Below are 23241 nucleotides of genomic sequence, written 5' to 3'. Positions count from 1 at the left end.
CAGAAAAGATGAATCACAAGCCTTTGATATTTGGAAACTCAAACAAAAATCTGAACACATTATCTCCTGCAACCATTTTGTTAATAAAAATTTGTTGAACAGACTCAAAAATTCATTCAATGATAATAGACTTCATTCTCTGTTTCCGAACACATACATAGAATATATTTAATGAAAGAAGATTATTGGAAAATGTAAATGAAAAGATTGTTCCTGATATGAGTCGTCAGTTTGCATAATGAACAGTCAAATGTTTAATAATATTTAAAGCAACTAACAGTGAACTCTAAATATATTTCGTAAATCAAACTTTTTATAAATTTCTGTGGAATATAGGGGATGCTGAATCCTAATCAAAAAGTAAAATTCATACTTCATAAAGACAGGAGTATTATTACTTTGAAACTTTAAAACTGAAATTGAAACTTCTTGTTTTTTCAGCAGACTTATATCTTTACAAATACTAATTTTGATATAGGGCCAATTATTATTTTTTTTTCCAATTTATACATACCAAATAGAATACTTCTTTCAAGTGATAATGAAACTAAAAAAAATAACTGACATGCAAGTAAATCCTGTTACATTTCAAGTTCTATTTGTTAGGTATTTTAAAATATCTGACAAATTTACACCATCTGCAAAGATGTAAATTAGCCTTAATGTAACCTTGTCATAATGATTTTTGAAAATACATTTTGAAACATATATATTTTTGTGTCCAGGAACACAACATGGAAAGGATAAATATTTTTCATAACCTCACACACCAAAGGGAATATTTGTACTTTGATCACATGAATACATTCCTATAATGTAAACAAGTCTTATTAAAAATTTATGTGGAATTTCAACAAGTATGACAATGTTATATTTTGAGATCTCAGTTTGGAATCGAAAACTACATGCAGAGTCACAGACGCTTCTTGGCTGCAACAATGGGCTTTCAATGGGATCATTACAACCGAGGAGTGTCCATTCGTACATTTTTTGTGGAATTTCATGACGTAGATTACTTTCTCAAAAATAACACACAAACATGCATCGTTTTGGTCCCATCATTTTGGAATGTGTGTTTAGATACCTGAAGCATATGTTATTATATGTTGGGAGTTACTGGGAGTGAATTTCTTTTCCATTTAACCTTGCTTGAGTTCCAAATTGAAACATAAAAACATTCGTTACCACTTATTCAATTACTGTTGAGCAATATATACAAGGAAAATGCAGTAATGATTCTTGAATACAGAAATTTATAAAGAAAACAAGAACCTTTGTCTCTCAGTACTAAGGTTAACGAGATATTTCAATGGACAGGGGAATTTACATAGAAAAATGTAGGACTGAGACCAGACTTTTAAAGATTTACTGTTTATGCATTTTTTTAAAAATGGTTTCTTCTCTTAATTTGTTTTCAACAATAAAAAGTTCCTGAATCGGACGCTAAACTATGTATCATATATGATTTACATCTATTTATGTAGATATATTGTTTACCTTGGTTTACACTGCTCAACAATTCACTTCAATAATACGATAGTGACATGCACACTTAAATTCATACACAAAACACGAACACATGTACATAAAACACGAAAAACACACTCACACGCTTCTAACAAAAGAATTTACAAGCCAAAGCATGGCACAGAACCTTACACTGCATAAAAACAGTTTATACACATTGTTATTTGTTTGTTTCCTTCTTTGTTGTTGTTACCGTAGTAACGACACTGTACACAATTTTCCTATCAAAAGTATTTTTTGTGAGCACCTATTGACAGTCGCTTTCTGCTGAAACTATTTATATATGTAAAAAAAAATGCCTAACCACTTGCGGGTTGTTCCGTTTCTCTTCACTGCCACAAAAGTTGCACCAAACGTTTATGCACTTCGTCACTGGTACGATTCCGCTTACGTAGAACACTGCGCACTGTAAACCATTTCTATTAAACCGTCGTCTCGTTTCTCCGGAACGGCTTGAGAGGTTGCAGTTCACGCTCTAACCGATCAAAGTCATTATAATATTCGTGATCGGATTCCTCCTCCGACGATTTCTGCTGGGTCACAGGAGGGATCTGGCTCCTTCCGTTCATTACGGATGCCACCATGTCCCCTGTTGGGATCCCAACCAAGTGGGGACTAACCCCGTGATGGTTGTTCATTATATGATATTCAGGGTTATCCACTCCCTTCTTGTTCTGGCCAGCAAAGGACAAGGTATCAGGCTGATTCCTAAATACATCATTCCTTATCTCTGCATTATCTGTAAAATAAAAATAAAGATTTATTTATTGAAATTTCCAGTACAGCAGACACCATTTTAAACCAGAAAGAAAAAATAGTAAAACAGTAGACTAGTGTTAAAAAAAAATAACAAAACAAAACAAAACAAAACAAAAGAGTACCAAAATAAACAGAGCTCCGTTCCACAATAATACCTATGCACATTTTTTTTATTTTTAGGTTGGTGACGAAAGACAAATAAGAGCTGAAGAGGGTCCATGGTCATCTATCCCATCCTTGATTTCGCAAGGATTTTTTTTTTCTCTTATGAAGATTATGTGTTGCTAAGTGTGAAGATAGAAATTCTGGAGCACTGAAAGAAGTATTTAATACTGTACAGCCGTTTATAGTTTAGATATAGACGTTTGAAGTTGCGAGGTCGAAGTTTACTTGCTGCCATGTTAGTTTTGTAGCACCCGTACTAAATGTCATGAAAATTGCTGTCAAAATTTCCCGCAGATTCCAGGCTCCACCCCTGGGGTAATTAACCTGCCGCCTGCACCCGCTATCGCGGCAACGCCTAAGCTCCGCTCCGGCTACCCTCCTGTCTCTATAGAGTTCTTCTGGAAAGCATTTTGGAAGGCTTGTTAGAAAATGGCCAAACCACCTGCCCCCAACACTATTTTCCGCACTGACACATGAAGGTACAAAAAAATTATGGCTAAAATTTAACCTCAGACGGTAACTTACCTCTTTCTTCCAAGGGCAGTCACTGAATTGCGGATCGAAGTTAAATTTTAAAGTCCAAAAGAGAAGTAAATGATATGTCAATAGTCTTTCTTGTCCTTTTCCACAGAATACTACACTCTTATTCCGTCCCATCATAAAAATAAGAAGTCGCAAATTATCCCATCCCACAAGTCATTCAGAAAATACAACCCTCCCCTTTATGGCCTGCAGTGGCCAAAAAAATGTGCACTATGTTCCAGAAGATAACGTATTTACACACGCAGAGGATCACAAATCAATTGTAATGTGTGAAATGTCCAACCTGCCAATACATCACAATAACATATCGCAAATTATCCCATTGCACAAGTCAATCATAAGAAGAAAAAGAGAATATGTAGATGTGCGCCTGTGACGTGAATCCATGATGCACAGCCATGATGGAAGCCCTGGAAAATTGTATGAACGTTACGTAGGTAAGGAATTTAAATATTAAAAAAATGTAAGTTTCCTAGCACGTAGAACTACAAAAAATACTTTCAGTGCTAAAGAATTTCCTTCTTCACACTTAGCAACACATAATCTTCATAAGAAAAAAAAAATCTTTGCGAAATCGAGGGTGGGTTAGATGACCACAGAGCCGCTGAAGGTACCTAATTGGTTGAGATGGTGATGAACTGATTCAGAAACATATGGAATAAGGAATGTTGTACAAATGACAGTCTGGGAGTTGTAGAAAGTTTCCTTCTTACATTAAAACAATAAAATATTTATATTCACAGTTTCTGCGAAGCTGTTTTGTGGTTTGTTCTATTAATTTCAGTGGCCACTGAAACCATCCTCGTTGCATAGAACTTGTTGCACTGTTGCTTGGCATGTTTCTGTTGCTTTTTGTTCCAAGCAACAACACAAGTTCCAATGAGGATGGTGGCAGTGGCCACAGAAATTAATAGAACAAACAACAAAACAGCTTCGCAGAAACCTGAGTACTAAGTTTCTCTGTAATTATTTACTTCTGCGTCTCTCATTCTCATAATATGAACATATATGTATTATTAACTGGAAGTAAATTGCTTTAATAGTAACTAAATTATTGATTGATTGATTACTTCGCTCTTCTGCCACTTATGGCTAATCATGAAGATGAGAATGAGTGATGATACAATGAAACTGATGAAGAAACACTCACAGACAGACATGTCCAGGTCAGAATTTGAACACAGAAACCCTGACATCGTAGTGCACTGTGCTAACCATTTTGCCACAGAGGCCGGCAATTAAATTATTATTTTCAGTTATGCATACTCTTTCAGGCTCTTCTGTCAGTAATGGCAACAGAGATGGGTAGAAATTTAATGCAAGTAGCATATTAGTATCACACACAGAGTGGAACATACTTCTACAGTAACCAAGAACATTTCTTGGTCCGACATGCAAGTCCTTGATAGTGGCAAATTTTTATATCCCAGGGATAATCACTTAATTTAATTTCAGATGTCAAAAAGTGATGGTCACAAATAAAAATAGGAATAAGTAAATTATTATAATAATAACCCATGGCTCTACAGCCCATAAGGCCCTTGGCCTATCTCCCTCCCACAATCCTACCTAGAGGTGTGGAGATGTTCAACCAGTAATTGGGTGACGTGGGGTCAGCACGTTGAACCCCCAGCCATTACAGGAGATATCCGTGACCACGTTATGCCAGTCACTCGTAGCTCGCCAATTTCCTCACGCTGGTGGGTTGCCACCGTTCCTATACACATGCCAAAAACCCAGGCAGACTCGAACCCATGCCATTCCACAGTCTGAGCCCAAAGCACAGTGCCTTAGATCGCACGGCCACGGAGGAGGAGTAAATTATTAAAACGTGACATTTTTAGGCAGGAATATGTCAAATAGATGCCATAAAAATGAGTTATCAGGCTCAAAAGACCACAAAATGAATTTGAAATATTACACCCTGTGGGCTACTACAGGCAAATAACCTGCACCCTACAAATAACATATATAGTTTTGAGATTTGAAGTTACTCTGCACAAACGTGGGGGTTGGGGGTACATCTGCAGCACTATTAAGTGAGATGAATATATTCTCCAAGTGTTCACAGATAAATACATTATTACATACATTATAGTTACGTGTGGAATACATATACGCCGGACGAAGCCACCAGATGAGTGGCAAAATCGATCACTGAAAAAACTTACGTGGAAAAATGAATAGTAAGTTTATCAGAGTTAATACTCTTTACATTATAAATGACAACATTATGTGTATTGCAACCAGATCGCACCTGGATATTTGAATGTGAACCAATACTCTAGCACAGAGCTTCTCAGATGACATTTGACCACAACTTGAACAACTTTAATGTAGATCTCTGTAAATGTTTCATTTCTTCATGTATATCTTACCAAATTACAATACATTCCTTCAACGTCACAAGCTACTCATATAACTAATTCTTTCAAATGTTCATATCTGCGAAAATGATTAGAATTACACAGTTACACTTATTCATGACATACTGTAAGAAAGTTTAAGTTTCAACTACTCTTACTTTTGAAAAAAAAAAACACTCCCACAGTTCATATTTAATATGTTACAGGATAGAAATACATTTTACAGTTATAACCTTCCATTCCTTCAACCTATTCTACGTTGTACTACAAATTAAAAAAACAAGTGCATTACTGTAGTCATAATTATCCATCACCAGCATGCATATCCGGACTAAATAAATAAAAGGGCTACTTCTATCTTTTGCAATCAAAATATGTGCAACTAATTTACGATTCTGCTATGTCAGAATCCTAGATTCTCTAATGAAGAAATATTATACTGGGAATCTTTTTACATGATATATCCTATTCTTCCCAGCAGAACACAAGAGTTCAATTTAGTTTTGTGTATTGTTGCTTCCTGTTTCTTTAGCATTGATGATGAATATTGATTAGAGGAAATAAATAAGACGACAAACAAATTTGGATAGTGGCACATATTCACTTTAGTCTGTCTCTGCAACACAAAATCTTCTCAATCTTTAGCTGGATATTAGATTCAACAACACAAATGTTAGTCAAGGAAACAAAATTTTATCCAGGTACCTGACATCTTTGAATCCCCAATCACGTCCATGTATGTGGACGTGGGTTGTGATTGCGTGGCAGAAGGCATTAAATAGTCGTCTTCGTCTAACGGAAGATCCAACTTCAAATTCCCTATTCGGGCCTCTTTGCTGTTCGATGCGGAATCGTGTCCATCTTGAGAGAAATCGCAATCTACACAAATAAAATACAAAGCGCCATAAGCAGTTGCTTCCCAGGATGTGCCTGGCTTCTCTGCAAGCCATTATGTATGTCTAAGGGACATTTCACGCAAATGTGACACACGATACATGTCACTTGGGAATGAACCAATCGACAGCAATGTTTCAGACTAGAATGTCAGGCTGCAAAGTCTTGCATTAATTGGTGAAATCCTCAAGTGCCACATGTTGCATGTTGCTTGTCAACTTGGTGTGAAATCTCCCAAAGAGAAGCAATGGCAGTGTACGTCCTAAGGCAGTGGTACCCCTTATTTACATTTACCACTATGCTGGTATCAATGAAAAAGTTTATCCACATTAGTCTGAAGTAAATTTGCAAATGTGCCATATAAATGGTTCATTCAGCTCCTAAATTAATGGAAGTAACCAACTAAATTTCATAATTAGACAAAACAAGGGTAACAAATTATATCCTCGTAAAAATGAAAACAAAATGACAATCTTGCACCTTGTTACAGGCTATTTATGGAAATATTAGATTGGCTGATACAGATTGGTATTGGTTCAGCTCCACAAATAAAGCAGGTATAGTTATCAATTATAGTATTTATTAATAGGAATATACCTAGGTATACTCAAGAATCTTCTCATGGAACCAGAATTTAGAATGTATTCAGGTCTGGCCTCAGGAGGTTCGGCGCCTGGGGCATACAATATTTGTGGGGCATTTACACCAAATTATTCAGAAGAAATCAGTTTCATTTCCTTAGACTGAACTACAGGTGTTCTACATATTCATAATATCATCATTATTACATTAATTTATGTATTATTATCTAATAGCAATAAGCAGAATGATGAGAGGATAATAAAAGTTTCAAAATTAGTGTTTCTTTTCATTTCTGATGTGCCATGGTGCAACATTAATTATTATTTAATTACAAAACAGGGTGGGTTCAATATCAAACTATTATTTTACTTATCGAAATGGCAATTGTTAATTAGTGAAATTACATTGTAAAATAATATTTTCACATCATGATTTCATTCTAAACTTAAAAGAACAGTGGACATTAACAATTTCTGATTGAAATATTTGAACACGATTTTCTGAAGGAAGTATTTTTCAGTAGTTTGGATATTATAAATTATGTCAAAACAATCCATGATATCAAGAAAAATCAGATTCGTTGCTAAATTGGAAGCACCAGTGTCCCATAAATTTAAATAAACCATACAAAATCTATTATTTTTATCTGGTGCATGATCCCATTAAGCATGGGGCCTTGGGCTAGTGCTGCAGTTGCATTCTTTGGAAGAGACACTTTGGAATGTTACTGCTGAGAAAGAAAAAAAATTTAGGCATGCCCGAATCCATTCATATTGACTGCATTTTACACAACTTGAGCATAAAATTTCTGGTAACTATACAAATATTGTACACTATCATAGTACTATGGATCTATTACTCTAACACTAATCAGCTATATTTATTTTTACATTGTTCATTTAAAAGCAAGTGTGTGTACACTGTGAAAAAGCAGAACAAAAAAGTGCAAACTATGATACTAAAATGAATTTAAAAAATCTGTATGTACAAGAAAATTTACAAGACTGATGTTGTACAGCAGCTACAAATAAATCACTTACCTTTCCCAAGCATTTTCAACGGGTCACTGCAGTATCGAGAACTTGATCCATCCGAATGCATGGGTGGTATCGAATGACCTTGAGATCCATCAATGTGTCCGTACCGAAACTCTCGGTCCCAATTTTGCTGGTTCTGAGGCGTCGGCGACTCCGGCATGTAACTCGTTGCAGTGTTGGCACTCCACTTGTCGCCGTGAGTCTGGGGAGGAGAACTTGAGCTGTGAGATGAAGGGGGGTGAGGGGCACGGGACTTAGGTTGCAAATACTCGTCGGCATCCATCAACGCTTCCGGACCGTCTATGGCCGATGACAGGTTTCGGATCAGTTCTTTTTCATCCTAAAAAAAATTCCGAGAACAAACCTGATGAATTGCAGGTTCAATGGTGAAAACTTTTCGGTTCTTTTACCTGTACAGTTTCCCACAAAGGCCCTCTTCCAGAATTCGCCAGCGTTTATCAGACCGGTGTAACGGAAATAATGTCAAAGTGTGCTGAAATCTGTCAAGAGCTTGCATCAAGTCCACCCTTGCCGAGAAATGCTAACCGGGACTGGACTTACGTTTTAGATGAGATCTGAACCATTGCGACTCCAACGGGTATTTTAAACTGAATGTGCCTTCATTGTGGCCCCTTGATTACAACAGTATTCCCACCATGCCACCTGGAAAAACACCTGAAATCTGGATTGTTTCTTAATGAAATTTTTAAAGGTATTTTGTGAATATCATACGCGATCTTTGCAAAACCAACAACGATGGCACATAAATATTTTCCTGCCTGTTACAGCAGAACACAAATGCAATAAATCAGTATATTCTACTTCACTGCTGGTGCATTACTATTGCCCTTGCATTCACATTCCTTACAATTAAACAGAATGGACGTTAACAAATGTAAATTCAAAAGTAGGCTGTCATTTTCATGCATTTTCTTTGCCAGTTAAGAAAAAAAAGACGACAAAGGTATCCACAGTGTCATGAAGACACGCAGAGATGTAAATGCAAGGTCTCATTAATTCTTGATATCTGCCAAAGTGAAGGTGATAATTTCATCACCATGCTCCAACCACCTTTGCCCCTCCAGGGTTGACACCAGGTAACCCCACTGATTAGAAGTTGTGTGAACCTCAGAATTGCCTTACTTAGACACTGTTGGAAAAATTCCTATCTGCGAATCGAACCTGGTAGTTTGGCAGTGGAATACCCTACTGACAGGATGACATTACAGTTTGCTCTGGCGAACAATCATGAATTCTGTGATGCATCGACCTGCACACTGGTGAATTCTGGAAAGCGGCCAAAGATGTGTGTGCCAATGTGTCCATCACCGTGTTCATGCCGTGTGAAGTTTGAGAATCAAACATACATTACACCCTCATAAGGAAGACTCATTCATAATGCTCATTCTCTACTAACTCATTAGTACAGTGGGATGCACAAATATTGCTCTGCAAATTGTCGATTACTATTTTCAATAATTTTTATCTAGAAGCATGCATATTTCATTTTTGACAGGAACACAAAATGTGAAATAGCATACTGTAATGTTAATTTTTCATGATTTTGGAAGAGATGCATTTTCCTACCATGTTTTGTCATGAAATGATGCAAATTGAACTGCAAAATGCGAAATACACTCAAACAGAATTTACGGTTTATTTTCCAATGCAACAACTTCTGAAGTCTGCATTATCCTGTGAGTTATGCAAAACATGGAAAATTGGTTAATTCTGCTGTAAATGTTTGAGAAGCACAAATGAACTCTACACAGGAATAAACTTAATACCCTGACAACTACAAAAATGAGCTATTAGAAGAGAAAAAAATATATTTTCTGTAATAAGTTTAGTTTTTAAGTCATATTTAGGGTTACATTCACAATTTTAACACAAAAATGCCACATTATGTGCTGCTTTTGATCCCAAAATGTGCCCAGTTTTTGCACTGAAATCTTGATATTCACCATGAATATGTGGCTCTATTTATATCTTGCATCCTATATGTTTTTTTTTATTATTATTTTTACATATGCTTGTGCAAAGTTTGTCAGCAGTTTCTTTACTGTTTTGATTCAATTGTTGAAGCTCTAATTGCTTCAAACAAAGAGAATAAACATGACGATGGACAATTTGCTTGGTAATACTAATGCATCCCACTGTACATGCTACTAATTAATAAATGCCATGTGAAACGGCTCTAGTGAGTTGATGGAGTGTTCTACAAAGATTTTAGCTTGGATTAAGGAAAAAAAAAACTATTTCAAGTACAATTTGGTGCGATGTAAACATTTCCATAGCATCATATAGTTTTAGAATGCTTTCAGTAATTTTCCTCTGCTCAGGAAATAGAAATAGTATGATAGTTAAAAGCAGAAAACAATAGACAATAAACGACGTCCAATTAACATTGTAGGCTGAGAGCAGAAAATATCAGAGTATTAATTGCCCTGTACTACAAACATACCTGAGGTGAATATGATGGTAACCGCATGAATTTGTCTCCTTGAATGAAGAGGTACCGTCCAGGGTCTCTGGCCATTTTAGCAAACTCCTCCGCCAACTCTTTGAAGTTTGGCCGACTCTCTGCAGCCAACATCCAGCATTTTATCATAAACATGTACACGTCGATTGTGCATATGGAGGGTTGCGGAAGACGCTCTCCTTTCTCCAGCAACTCAGGCACATCCCTCGCAGCAACATTCTCATACGGACGTCCTCCATATGTTAGCAATTCCCAGACAGTAACACCTAAAAGGTTAGAAAAGAACAACAGTGAGCAATGCCAAACAATTAAACCTTAAATGGATTTTTTTTTTTACATATCAGGGCAATAATCTTGCTATGGTGTTCAAACACTATAATGAGTGACGTAGTTTCAGAGCAACAATAATAAATAATAATAATAAAATACAGAAAATCAGATTTGTATGTTTTAAAAGAAAGAGTATTGTCACAAAATTATGCAAATTGTGAAATAAACACAAAATTTAGTTTACTACCTATGCAATATTTTATCAAGTCCGAAATAAGCAAATAATGCAAAATTGATTAATTCTGCTGTGAATATTTGAGAAGCAAAAATGAACTTTAACAGGAATAAAATTAATACTTTGACAACTACATAAAGACTATTAGAAGGGAAAAAAATATTGTGTGCAATAAGTATAGTTTTTAAATCAAATTTAAGGTTATATTTACACTGTAACACTGAAATTTCACTTTTTATTCCACCATAAATACGTGGCTCTAGAAATAGTTGCACACTAGGATATGGGTGGTACAGTTTTCCTTAAAAAAAAATCCAATACATAAAATAATTTATAATAAAAATGCCACTGATTATAAAAGCAGCCATATCCCTTTCCCCCTTTCAAAATTTCTGGCCATTATATGGATTGTACTCTTCAGGGTATCATTTATAAGTTGTATTGTCAAAATCATTTCAAATCATGTGGCGGTTTGATGAAATGCTTACTAAACCAATGTGAAGGGTTTGGACCCATAATCCCTTGCCCTTATGTATGGCCATGTACACGCTGATGGAAAGGGAAGTTGTAGCACTTACCGAAAGCCCACACGTCACTTTTGTGCGTGAACACCCTGTGCTGGATGCACTCCAGAGCGAGCCACTTGATGGGCATCTTCCCTCCTGCAGCCTTGTACTCGTCTTCGTTGATGTCCAGCAGTTTAGCCAAACCAAAGTCGGTGATCTTCACGCAGTTCGGATTCTGCACCAGAACGTTTCGAGCAGCTAGATCACGATGGACCAGACGCTTATCCTCCAAGTATGCCATGCCTTTGAGGAAAGAACAGAAATGAAGGTAACTTCGTGCATGATCAGAATGAGGGGAAAAGGTACTGCAATTATTTAAAGGTAGAATGAAACAGGTTTACCAATCTGAAAGTGAGAGGTGGAACTCAACATGTTGAGCATATATCACCCAATGGAAAGCCACTTGGTAGTCCCTGGTTTCCACAGGGCTTTTGCACAATGGAGTTTAGTTCAGAATAAAAATAAGAATCACCTCTGTAGTTTTAAAGGTAAGTAACAAAACAAAGCACACTGCAATATGATATGCCATAAAGGCTTATGGGGAGATGTGGATAATCCACACCCCCTGGTACACACTGACCAGAGTCTGGGTGAACCCCAGAGTTGCTTCATGCAGGGACTATCCTAGGAATTGAACATGAATCTCCTGCATGACAGCCAACCACGATAACTAGCCCACTGTGGCTACATGTAGACAGTGGTGTGACCAAGATTTTCGAACGGGGGTGGTTATGTATACTTTTTTAGTAGACAGCCCTCATTTTGCCATCCTTTTTTGGGGGGGGGGGATACTGGGCAAAATGGGGGGTCATGACCCCAACCTTCCCCTTGGACATACCACTGCATGTAGTTGTAGCCAGATCTAAATTTTACTTATATTAAAATGTTAAAACAATGAATCTAAGTGGAAGTGAGTAAACAGTGCATGTTGCATTGTAGTTTACTAATTTAGTACACAGTTAGTTCTTTCTGAAACATTATCAAATAAAAGTTGTTTAGAAAATGGAAGGCTAAAAATGTTCTCTCCCTGTGCATTGCATCCTTCCATGAAGAAACAGAGTTTGCACATGTTTTTCAATCTCAGCTATAGTGGAGGTCATGTCACAGTGTCCAGCTGTCTTTGCCATTCAAGGTTTCCCAATGTAGGCAATGATGAAAAGCTCAGAGCTGCTCTTGCAGATTCTGCCAAAAATTCTGATATCTCTACCATGGGAACCCAACCAAGTTCTTCCATTTAGAAATCTTTAGAAACTTAAACATTGTTAAATATATCTGCTAGGAATATAAGTGCAATGAAGTAAAAAACATTTAAGAAGTGCTTCTCCACAAAACATAACAATTAAAACTGAATAAATGGTAAAATAAAATGTACCTTAATAATGAAAAGTATTCAGTTCAGTCACAATATGTGATCTGCAAGTTGTACATATTTTGTGTATACTGCCGACCTTTGCCTCACTGGCAGAGTGGTTATCACAGCACACTACGATGCCCAAAGCAGTGGGTTCAAATCCCAGCTTGGGCATGGGTGTTCTTTGCGAACATTCCTTTGTCAATTTCATCATACCATCACTCATCCTCATTGTCACGATTAGCCAAAAGTGGCAGAAGAGAGACACTAAATAACAAAAATCAAATATTTCATGCATAGTGTCCAAACATGCAGGAGGAGACTAGCTCCAGGAAAAATCTGCACTAGATATGGGAAACAGGTAGACATGCACGAAACAATAATGTGGGCACAGCTCACACTATGTGCCAACATCTTAATATAATGAAGTGTACTTATCTTGGAAAATTGAAAGATTTTCCGGGAAAAATTACATGATGCAAAACATTTATTTGTATCAAATGTAAAAATCAAGATTAACCTTTTAGTTATACTTTTCATTGGCAAACTATAACTTTTGTTGAACTGTTGAAATGAACAGAAAGGTAACTATTTGTTTCATTACTGAAAGGAAGTAACTGTTACTTCAAAAAATCTGGACATGAATTTTACCTCTTGCAATCTGAGTGCACCAATTGAGAAGTGGCTTTGACCCTATCTTCTCCTTGTTGTTCCTCACGTAGTCAAGGAGGCAGCCCAGGGGCATGAGCTGGGTGACCAGCATCATCTGCGAGGTCATGCAGACGGCCAGCAGCTGGAGGAGATTTGGATGCTCCACACTGGCCATGATGTAGGCCTCCTCCAGGAACTCCTTGCTGGTGTTGGCACCCGTTCCTTCCCTCAGCACCTTGATGGCCACAGGGATCTTCACGTTTTCACCTTCAGGGACCCACACACCCTGTTGCGAGAGAAAAGGAATTACAAATTCTAGTGGAACACTCTACAGCATCGGATACAGTTTCAGCACATACACTGTTATATTCAGATAAAGTAGCATATACTTCCAACTGTTCAACCCTATACAAAGTGCCACTTTATGTGAACAGGAGTGTACAAGGTTGCGATTCATTTTGCTGAAACAAATTCCCAATACAATAATAATGAATGCGCTAGAGAAAGCATTTTGGAAAATTATAGGCTACAGTATAGCATGCATGTTACCATATTTTATTTACTTCCCGATATTGCTTTTGTAAATCATCAGTTGGTAAACTGTTAACAATTTTAATAATACTGCTACTTACAATAAAAAATATTTTTTTTAAAAAAAATATGTATAACAAAGTTGAAAAATGAATAGAAAAACCAACAATTGTTATTGTTAGCAAAAAATCTGCTAAATTTAACTTTACACTCATATTTTGGAAATGAGAGATGTGGTAGTAGATAAATACAGAGAAACCAGTACTCACTTTTTCCACAAAACTGTTTTGTTTGTAGCTCCATTAATTTCAGTGGTCACTGAACAAATTCCATCATCGAAATTGTTCAGTACCACTGACATTAACAGAACTCCAAAGAAGAAGAAAAGTTTCATGGAAAAAGAGAGTACTAGTTTCTCCGTATTGATATTCTAACTTTACACATTTCTACAAAATTATTATAGTAGTTAAATGATGGCGATAAAATGCTGATGCATACCATATATTCGTACTCTCCACTCTTCTGAATATTATATTCCCGATCACATGAAATATTTAACAATAATAAGCTCACTGGAGTAATGGCCAATTCACATAAATAATTATAAACGAAACAAATCATTGTAGCAGAAGATAATGACTAAGTTAACCAGAGGGTATACAGCATTTAGCATTGTATACCCCGGCTATAGCCCTGCATATAAGTATCAGTAGGAATCGGTAAGATTATAGGTATCGACTCAGCCCTGGATGTAATATTGTTTTGCTGTATAAGGTGTAACTTTTAACACATTAATTATTACAAAAGACTGATAATAATTGCAAGTATGACTGGTAAAGGCCATTGCAGAAATGCAAAAACTCCAAACAGAAGCAATGTTTTGGTGAAAAATTCGTTCCTTGTTTCCCCCACCCTGAAAAAAAATATCTGCAGATGCCCATTCTCACAGTGCAGTAAGTAACATTCTTTATAGGGATGGGAGCTACACATGCCAGATAAATACAAAATATTCACATATACATGCAATCATTATGGTTCAGTACCTTGTAGACTGTTCCAAATGCTCCATAACCCAAAATTCCACCTTTTCTCATCTCGGCTTCCTTCACAATCCTCAACTTGGCAAGATTCGGTTTAACGTTCGTCGGCTTCAAGGGTTCGTTGTCTTCTAAGCCAGTCAGGACCATCGTCATCTTGACAGCATTTTCTTTGGCCTTTGCTCGCTGACGCCACTGGTAACCGACCACGATGAGGAACACCAAGAGGAGAACGAAGCAGCCGACAACTCCTCCCAAGATGGCCGGGGTCTGCTCATTGTCGCTCCTGGAAGTCAAGGAACACAAATAAAGGATGGAACGATGCCGAGAATCTGAACACAAGCTACTGTCTAATGGAACACTGTGCTGTAGCCATGTCAAAATTTCCAGAAGCAAAGATAATTTTGGTAAACAAGAATAACCAGGGGCATCTTGGTTTAGCCTGGACAGCATGGCATGTGAGGACAAAACTGAAATGCACAATTTTGTAAACTGAAATGTGCAATTTTGTAAACCGAAATGCACAATTTTATAAACCGAAATGCACAATTTTGTAAACAGAAACACACAATTTTGTAAACAGAAACACACAATTTTGTAAACCGAAATGCACAATTTTGTAAACCAAAATGCACAATTTTGTAAACCAAAATGCACAATTTTGTAAACCGAAATGCACAATTTTGTATGTCAGTGAAGAATCACCAACAGTCTTCATACACAATGTCAGTGTCGTCAGGGGTAACCTATTCTTCTAGACATGGTTGTTGTTGTAGCAGTTGTCTTTGTTGTACTAGATATTGATTGTAGTAATTATAAGATAAAAAAAGGAGGACCAGTTGTGAGCTTAAAATTTATCACAAGATGAAACCAAAGTTTAGAACATCTGACAGATATGACGACATAATCTCTTCATTGCTTACTGTTTAATTTTGATGTTTTGGTATATACTGCTCAATGCTATTCAATGTCAGAGAAGGTGATCACAGGTTTGCCTTATAACAATTGCCTGTTTTAAACAACTTGAGTGTGATAACGTACTTTTAGTTGAGGATAAGGTGATCACTTTTCTTTTTAGTTCAAGGACTGGGTGTATGGGGGAATCCACCTTAATCCACTCATGTTTGCAAATTGGGCAAAGTTCTGATTACACTGTTCAAAATAAGCAGTCACAAGCTTGAATACAAAATTGTAACTACTAATCTGACAAGAATACTACACAATACCTGTAACAATAGTTAAAAATATTTGAGAGCAAGAATCAAACCCATCTTAGCAATCAGAATTACTGCTATATGATTTATGATCCTTAACTGTGCATTATTGTTAAATTAGTTGATAACCTGATTAACAAGAGTTTTAAATATACAATCAGTCAGTATTTTCAAAATCCTAAAAATGCACACTCCATATAATTTTGCATGTTTTTCTTGCATATTCTCAAAAAAAAAAAAAAATCTTCTAAAATCTTTCTAACTTAATATAAAATCTATATTCTGTAGTGCATAAGACATTTTTTTAGGCTCACTCAAATTTTCACACCCATGGAATTTATGTAAGGAACAGAATATGTAATAAACTAAAGAAACACATGATACATACTTCATGAAGTTCTGCACTGGTGGATGAATGGAGCAGTATGGTTCACTGTTGTCTTGTGGGAAAATTTTGTGAGGAATTTCTGGTGGGCAACTGGCTGTGCAGTTGAAAGTTGTTGTATTGTCTCCTGGTCCGCCATCCTGTAAGGAACAACATAATTATAGCATATACATTAAAATATATTAAAATTAAATTAAAATAGTGGCCGCGGTGGCTCAGTCGGTAACGCGTCTGACTACCATGCTCAAGGTCCCGGGTTCGATCCCCGGCCGGTTCAAATCCGGGAACTTTTCTAACGGTGGAAGCGGCCCCGGCGCCTACCCAGCGTCGAATAACATGGGTACCTGGGGGAAACCCTGGGGGGTAAAGGCGGTCAGGGGCGTGATGCTGATCACATCACCCCCACTCACGACCGGATCAAGAAAGTGTGGGGCGTTACCCCCACACCCCCTATACCCCTATACGCCTTCATGGCGTGGTGCTATGCACAGGGGAACACTTTACCTTTACCTTTTACATTAAAATATAATTGTATTCCACTTTGATTATGCAATATTGTGTTTTCCTGAAATATTACATCAAGAAATGTGTTTAAATGCTTGTAACAAACAAACTACAAAGGAATAGTTGTACAACGCAAGCAATACATACAAGAAAAAATTTATTCCAATCACGTCATTTCTCATTAAACCTATATTCAGATTAGATTAATTTTTGATACAACTTTGTATGTATATCTTTATGTCTACTATATCCTCTGAAACGTATATATGGTATGTGTGCGACTGTGCGTACAGCTTTCAAAACTAAATTTCTTGAAATATTTTTTTTTTTCATTTACAAAATATACCTATGTTAAAGATACTGTCACACTAAACATTATTAATTACAATTGGAAAGAAAACAGGTGTACGTAAAGCCAAAATATTGCAAAATGATCAAAAAAGTTTAAAAAACAATAAAAATGTTTAATTTTGGTAGTGTAGTGAAATAGGCAAGGGATGTAATTAATTGAGAGAAATAAAGACAATTATTCTTTGTTTAATAATAAACACAATTAAATTCAAACTAGAAGAAACCACGAACACCACCACCTACCACATATATTTTGTAGTTCCTGCAGCGATAGCACTCTGATATCGTTGGCCCGTAGCAACTCGTACATTCCGCAGCACATGGCAAACACTCCTGCCGCTCTTCATCGGAGTAGTGATCCTGGGGACACTCGTCCTCGCACTGCTCGCCCCGCTTGTAGTTGGTGCACTCCTGGCAGACTTGCACGTGGAACCCGTACCCCGTGCACTTCTTGCACCGTGGGTGGCACTTCCTGCAGATGGCCTTCCCGGCCAGTGGCTTCAATGGGCCCTGCTCCTGTGGGCCCACCCACTCGGAGTAGTAGCCATCTGGGCAAGTCTCATTTCTCTTCAAACAACGCTCCTGTGAATCACAAAAAAACATGTATTTTAATGCAACCACCGCACATGTGATTTCTTTGATGTCACTTCATTTAATCCGTACAAGTGTTGTACAAGTTGTTCAATGGTACTGATCAGGTCAATATTATATTACTAAATCAATATCGGTTGGTATTTAATTACTGATACCTACTGATATACAGGGTGTCCACAAAGTCCTGCAACCATTACAATGAAACACAGCTCCTAAACTATATGAGATAAAGACATGCGGTTTTTTGCAAAGTGTTCTACAGCTCTCAATGTTTTAATAAGTAGTGATATTTTATTATTATTATTATTATTTTAATTTTTTATTATTTTATATGCAGATAATGTTGTGAGTGACAATGACGACAGCACAGGAGAAGGCACAATGTGTGTGATATGCTGAGTCTGGTAATTGTAAATAAAACTTTGAGAGCTGTAGAACACGTTGCAAAAAACCGCATGTCTTTATCTCATATAGTTTAGGAGTTAAGTTTCATTGTAACGGTAGCAGGAGTTTGTGGACACGCTGTATTTCTCAAGTATCAGTGTCATGTAGTCTGCAAAAAAAAAAAAAGCAGTGTGACATTTTTTCAGAGTCTAAATGTCAAGAAACTTTTGCAAAATGGATAATTTCGATAATTTTTACAACCACATAGTGGGGAGAAATAGATTCTCTGATTTGATAATTTCATGTGAAATTATGAATATCCTACAGCAAAAACTCTGGTAGATTGTTATGATATAATCTTAAAAGAAAGCTTATACACAGTAGAGTCCTGATGGAACTGAGACTATCTTCAATTTCAAAAAAACTTTGACTACATGGAATAACTTAAGGAAAATCAGAAGAGGCGAAAAAAGTAACAAAAAAATAGGAAATACAGTATTAATATGAACATTGTATTTTGCTCAGTACAGCAGTCTCAATCATGTTAGAAAAAAAACAGTTAAACTATATTGAAGTTAAAAGGTAAAGTATTCCCCTGTGCATAGCACCACGCCATGAAGGCGTATAGGGGGTGTGGGGGTAACGCCCCACACTTTCTTGATCCGGTCGTGAGTGGGGTGATGTGATCAGCATCACGCCCCTGACCGCCTTTACCCCCCAGGGTTTCCCCCAGGTACCCATGTTATTCGACGCTGGGTGGACGCCGGGGTCGCTTCCATCGTTTGAAAAGTTCCTGGATTTGAACCGGCCGGGGATCGAACCCAGGACCTTTAGCATTGAACTATATTGAAGTTACACTTGAGTATTCATCAGAGGACACTACAGCATTAAGATTTTTGTATTCTGTTATATTTACATTGCTCTACTGCCACTTTTGGCTAATTGTTATGATGATGATGAGCGATGATTCGATGAACTTCATCAAATAACCTGGGAACCAAGCTGTCAATTGAGATTACTTGTCCCTATTCGTTCATTTAGTGAGTGTACATGGTATTAATAAAATAGCACACACGAATATACAATACATACAAACACACTATTACACGGTAATTATCAGTTTAGTGTACTTTATTTAGCTGCATCTACAGTCATTATCATCAGGTGATTACTGACTATAAGCAAGGTTTGTCAACAGGTTATAAGTTCAATCATGGGCATGAATGGAACTTGTGGGAAAGGGGAGCGGGCATCCAGACCTCCGACTGACTTAACAGATCCAAGAGGGGGTGGGTTTCAGAATGAACTGGAATATCTCAAACTGACACATACTTAAATAAGAATCAAGTCAACTTAAACCCCCTTCAAAATAACCATCTAGTTATGCCTATGATACAAAATTCTAGCATTTGAAGCTGTGACACTAGTAGGGAGACACATTCTTTCATTCCTTTACTTTCTTTCATACCCTATATCTAGAGGCACATATTTTTAGTAAATAAAAAAGCAAAATTTCGGTACAAAAATGGAGTCAATTTCGGGTTCAAAAGCGGTAAATAAAATAAAATATCGGTGTTATAGAGGTGAAAAATTGGATGAAAAGTGGTATATAAAAAGAAATTTTGGTTTTAAAATTGTGAATATAATCCTAACTTTGATTTAAAAACTACACTTGTTCCACAGAATTAACATTTCACTTCTATTTATGTAGTTATCAGAGTATTAAGTTATTTCTGTGTAAAGGAGTTTATTTTTGCTTCTCCAATATTAACAGGAGAATTAATCAATTTTCCGGGAATTGCATAACTCTCAGGATAATTCAGACCTCTGAATGTGTCGCGTCGGTGAATAAACCCTTAATTTCGTGTTTAAGAGTTAATATCACTTTTTGCAGTTCATTTCGCAATATTTCGTGACAAAACATGGTCACAAAATGCATCTCACACCTTTCAAAAACATGAAAAATTAACACTACAATGTTTTTTTTTGTTTTTTTGTCAAAAATGAAATATGCATGCCCCTACCTATATTATTCAATGTTCTCACCCTCATGTAGAGACTGCTTGTATTGGGGGTGCATGCAAATATATGTTGCTTTTCATTTACTTCACAATTACTTTGATCAATTGTTTCAGTGTTCACAAAATGACTATTGTCATTTTAAAGAAATATGAAGGAAAGTCAGTCAATAGGTCATAAACTGATGTGGGATAGAGCTAGTTTCTAAAGGTGTCTGTCATTAGGTGGAAGCACAATCCAGTTTAAGATATTCGCTAGATAGCAGATGCACGCATGGGTAGCTCAGTTTTAAAATGGCAACCATACTCTAGGAGTGTACGTGGAGATGGTACGTGTGGGGGAGATGATTCGAGATGACAGGCAAGTGTCGATAGACAGCATAGCAACTGTAAGAGGATGTTATCATGGTTTAGCCTACAGCTTAATGCATGATTGTTTGAATTTCGGAAAAGTGTGCGCACTGTGGTGGCAATTGTGAAGATGCTGAATGTGAGGTGCGACTGTGGCTGGGACAGCTGCCGAAAGATTTTTATGCAGTAGGTTTTGGGGGACTGACAAAGCGATGGGTGAAGTGTATCAATGTTGGTGAAGATTATTTTGTAAAATAAAAATGATTTTCAAGTCAGTATCTCACTTATTATTTTTTAAATAAACATTTGTGACCTACTTGCTGACTTACCTACGAATATGATTTCAAACTATGTACCTGCCTAAAAACAATATATACACACTGTCATTAATTCTAATATTAGACAAATCATGAATACTTACCGCAGCAACATCCCCGTTAATGATTGCCTTTGCGCAAGAATTGCACCCATTGAGGCCAATCGTGTTTTCAGGACCCTCACAACCACCTTCGCAGTTTTCGTGGCACGAGCGACATTCTCCACTGTCGTTGTACTTGCTGATGGGACAGGAACCAACACAGAACGGCCCATCTTTCACATGTTTGCACTTCACGCAGTTTGCTGCACCTGGGCCACGGCACGAAAGTTCGCATTCAGAATGGCAAGGCCAGCATATTTTATCGCCAGCTTCGTAAATCCTGGAATATTATGGAGAAAACATTTGGTAAGTATATAACTTGTTTGTACTTTTCCAGGAGCTAATAGAGATGATCTACAATCAGGTCTCTCTCAACATGTATAAAGTCATCAAATTCATGTTAATATATTATATAAATGCAATGAGATCCTGCACAATAACTAAACTTTTACCTAGTTCAAGCGCTTCAGCACTAGTTTTTTTTTTTTTAATTAAAAATGATATAAGTGAATTGACACATCAACGAAAGTTGCATCTAGTGAAGTAGCCTAATTTAAGTGCACTATGGTCTAAATTTTCCACACATTACATTTCAAGATTGATACACTGAGATTAGATTATATGTAAACCTCATACTCAAAACAAGTGTCAGGTTGTGACTCACCAAAAATCGAGAGGCAACTCCATTTATTTTTACACATAACTTGAAATTGTTACTATTATGTTGCGATATGAAATTTTGGCAGATACCGATATAAAATTTACTGATACCGATAAACGATATTCTACCGATCTGATATGAAATTAGAAATGGTCCTTGAAGAACCTGAAAGGTTCATTGACCTCCTTAATAAATGTGTTTCAAGGTGACTGCAGTCAAAAAGAAATTGCATATTTTGACATTTACTTTTTTAGAAATTACGGCATGGAGATTATCCATAAAAATTACAACAAAATGGCAGAAGTTTGCACTAAATTATCAGATATTTATCGATATATCGGATCGGTAAAATAATCGGTAATTTTACCAATAAACCCATACACCGATATTCCTATATTGGCCTATACCAATAGAGTACCAATTAATCGGTCCCATCCCTACTATTATGTATTACATTTTAATAATGTTTGTGCAATGAATACAAACTACTTGTTCTATTTATAAATCTCCCATACTATTAATAGAATTTTAATAAATTGATAAAAATAGAAAAGTTAATAAAAAACAATTGTACCAAATTTATATTACATTTGTACACTTCTAGAACAACATTTAACATAGTAATTAAATTGTCAGTATATTTTAAATTGAATTAAGACAAAATACACATAAAAGAAATATTTCTTACAGGAAGCCAAGAACTTCTTAGAAATAAAAGTGCCATGCTGTTGTGTAAACATACACACACACACACCAATAAATTACCTGAGGATCCAACACATTGTATGTACTGTTAGCATGCAAAAAGGGAAATAATTTAGAATTATTAAACAAAATACTCAACGATTTGTATACAAAACTATCAACTACTCTTAACTACGACAACTTGCAGTTATAGTATAAGATTTCTGCGTTATCTATGCAGATATGGAAAATAATTATAGATAAAATTATATTTGATTGTAAACAGAATCATGATTACTACAACTTTGTGTTGTATTTGGTTATTTTTAGTATTTATGCCTCTTTACATTAATTATTAAGATCAATTTATGAAATATATGAGGGAAGAATGCCATAAAACACTCATGGCTTAGCCAAGATTTGACCAAGGTCATACAACATTTGTAGCATCACATTTAACACAACTATTAACATAGGAAAATTGCTTTATAGTTTTTTTTAGGTTTGCAACATGCAAAAGCATTTTTACATACCCTTCTTGATTGCAATCCTGCACACATCGTGTTCCAGACTTGAAGTTCGCACACGACAGACATTCTTCCGGCCCTGCACTCCAACAGCCATCAGTTGAGCATTGTTTGTCACACACCAGTCCTTCTTTTTCTGTAAAAAGAGAATCAG

At 36.4% G+C, this 23241-nt stretch overlaps 1 protein-coding gene across 6 annotated transcripts in view; it reads right to left on the bottom strand.

The window, feature by feature from the left end:
• Positions 1-318: 318 nt before the first annotated feature.
• Egfr (epidermal growth factor receptor) overlaps positions 319-23241 on the bottom strand; it is a 330748-nt gene continuing 307825 nt past the window's right edge. For 5 of the 6 annotated variants that reach the window (XM_083121984.1, XM_083121982.1, XM_083121985.1 and 2 more), the window contains 11 exons: positions 23094-23223; positions 21219-21495; positions 17694-18032; positions 16599-16735; positions 15003-15282; positions 13429-13714; positions 11439-11669; positions 10338-10621; positions 7877-8213; positions 6066-6239; positions 319-2266 (listed from right to left, as the gene is read on the bottom strand). In XM_083121984.1, the coding sequence (XP_082978110.1) occupies positions 1950-2266; positions 6066-6239; positions 7877-8213; positions 10338-10621; positions 11439-11669; positions 13429-13714; positions 15003-15282; positions 16599-16735; positions 17694-18032; positions 21219-21495; positions 23094-23223 (2792 nt within the window). In that variant the 3' untranslated portion in view covers positions 319-1949. The remainder of the gene's footprint in view (positions 2267-6065; positions 6240-7876; positions 8214-10337; positions 10622-11438; positions 11670-13428; positions 13715-15002; positions 15283-16598; positions 16736-17693; positions 18033-21218; positions 21496-23093; positions 23224-23241) is intronic. The other variant, XM_083121986.1, reaches the window with a different exon arrangement.

This window comes from Lepisma saccharinum, chromosome 5 (assembly GCF_977018435.1).
Source record: "Lepisma saccharinum chromosome 5, izLepSacc3.1, whole genome shotgun sequence".
NCBI classification, from domain to species: Eukaryota; Metazoa; Arthropoda; class Insecta; order Zygentoma; family Lepismatidae; genus Lepisma; species Lepisma saccharinum.
The sequence above is the reverse complement of the archived record's forward strand: the minus strand, read 5'-3'. Positions and strand labels throughout refer to the sequence as shown.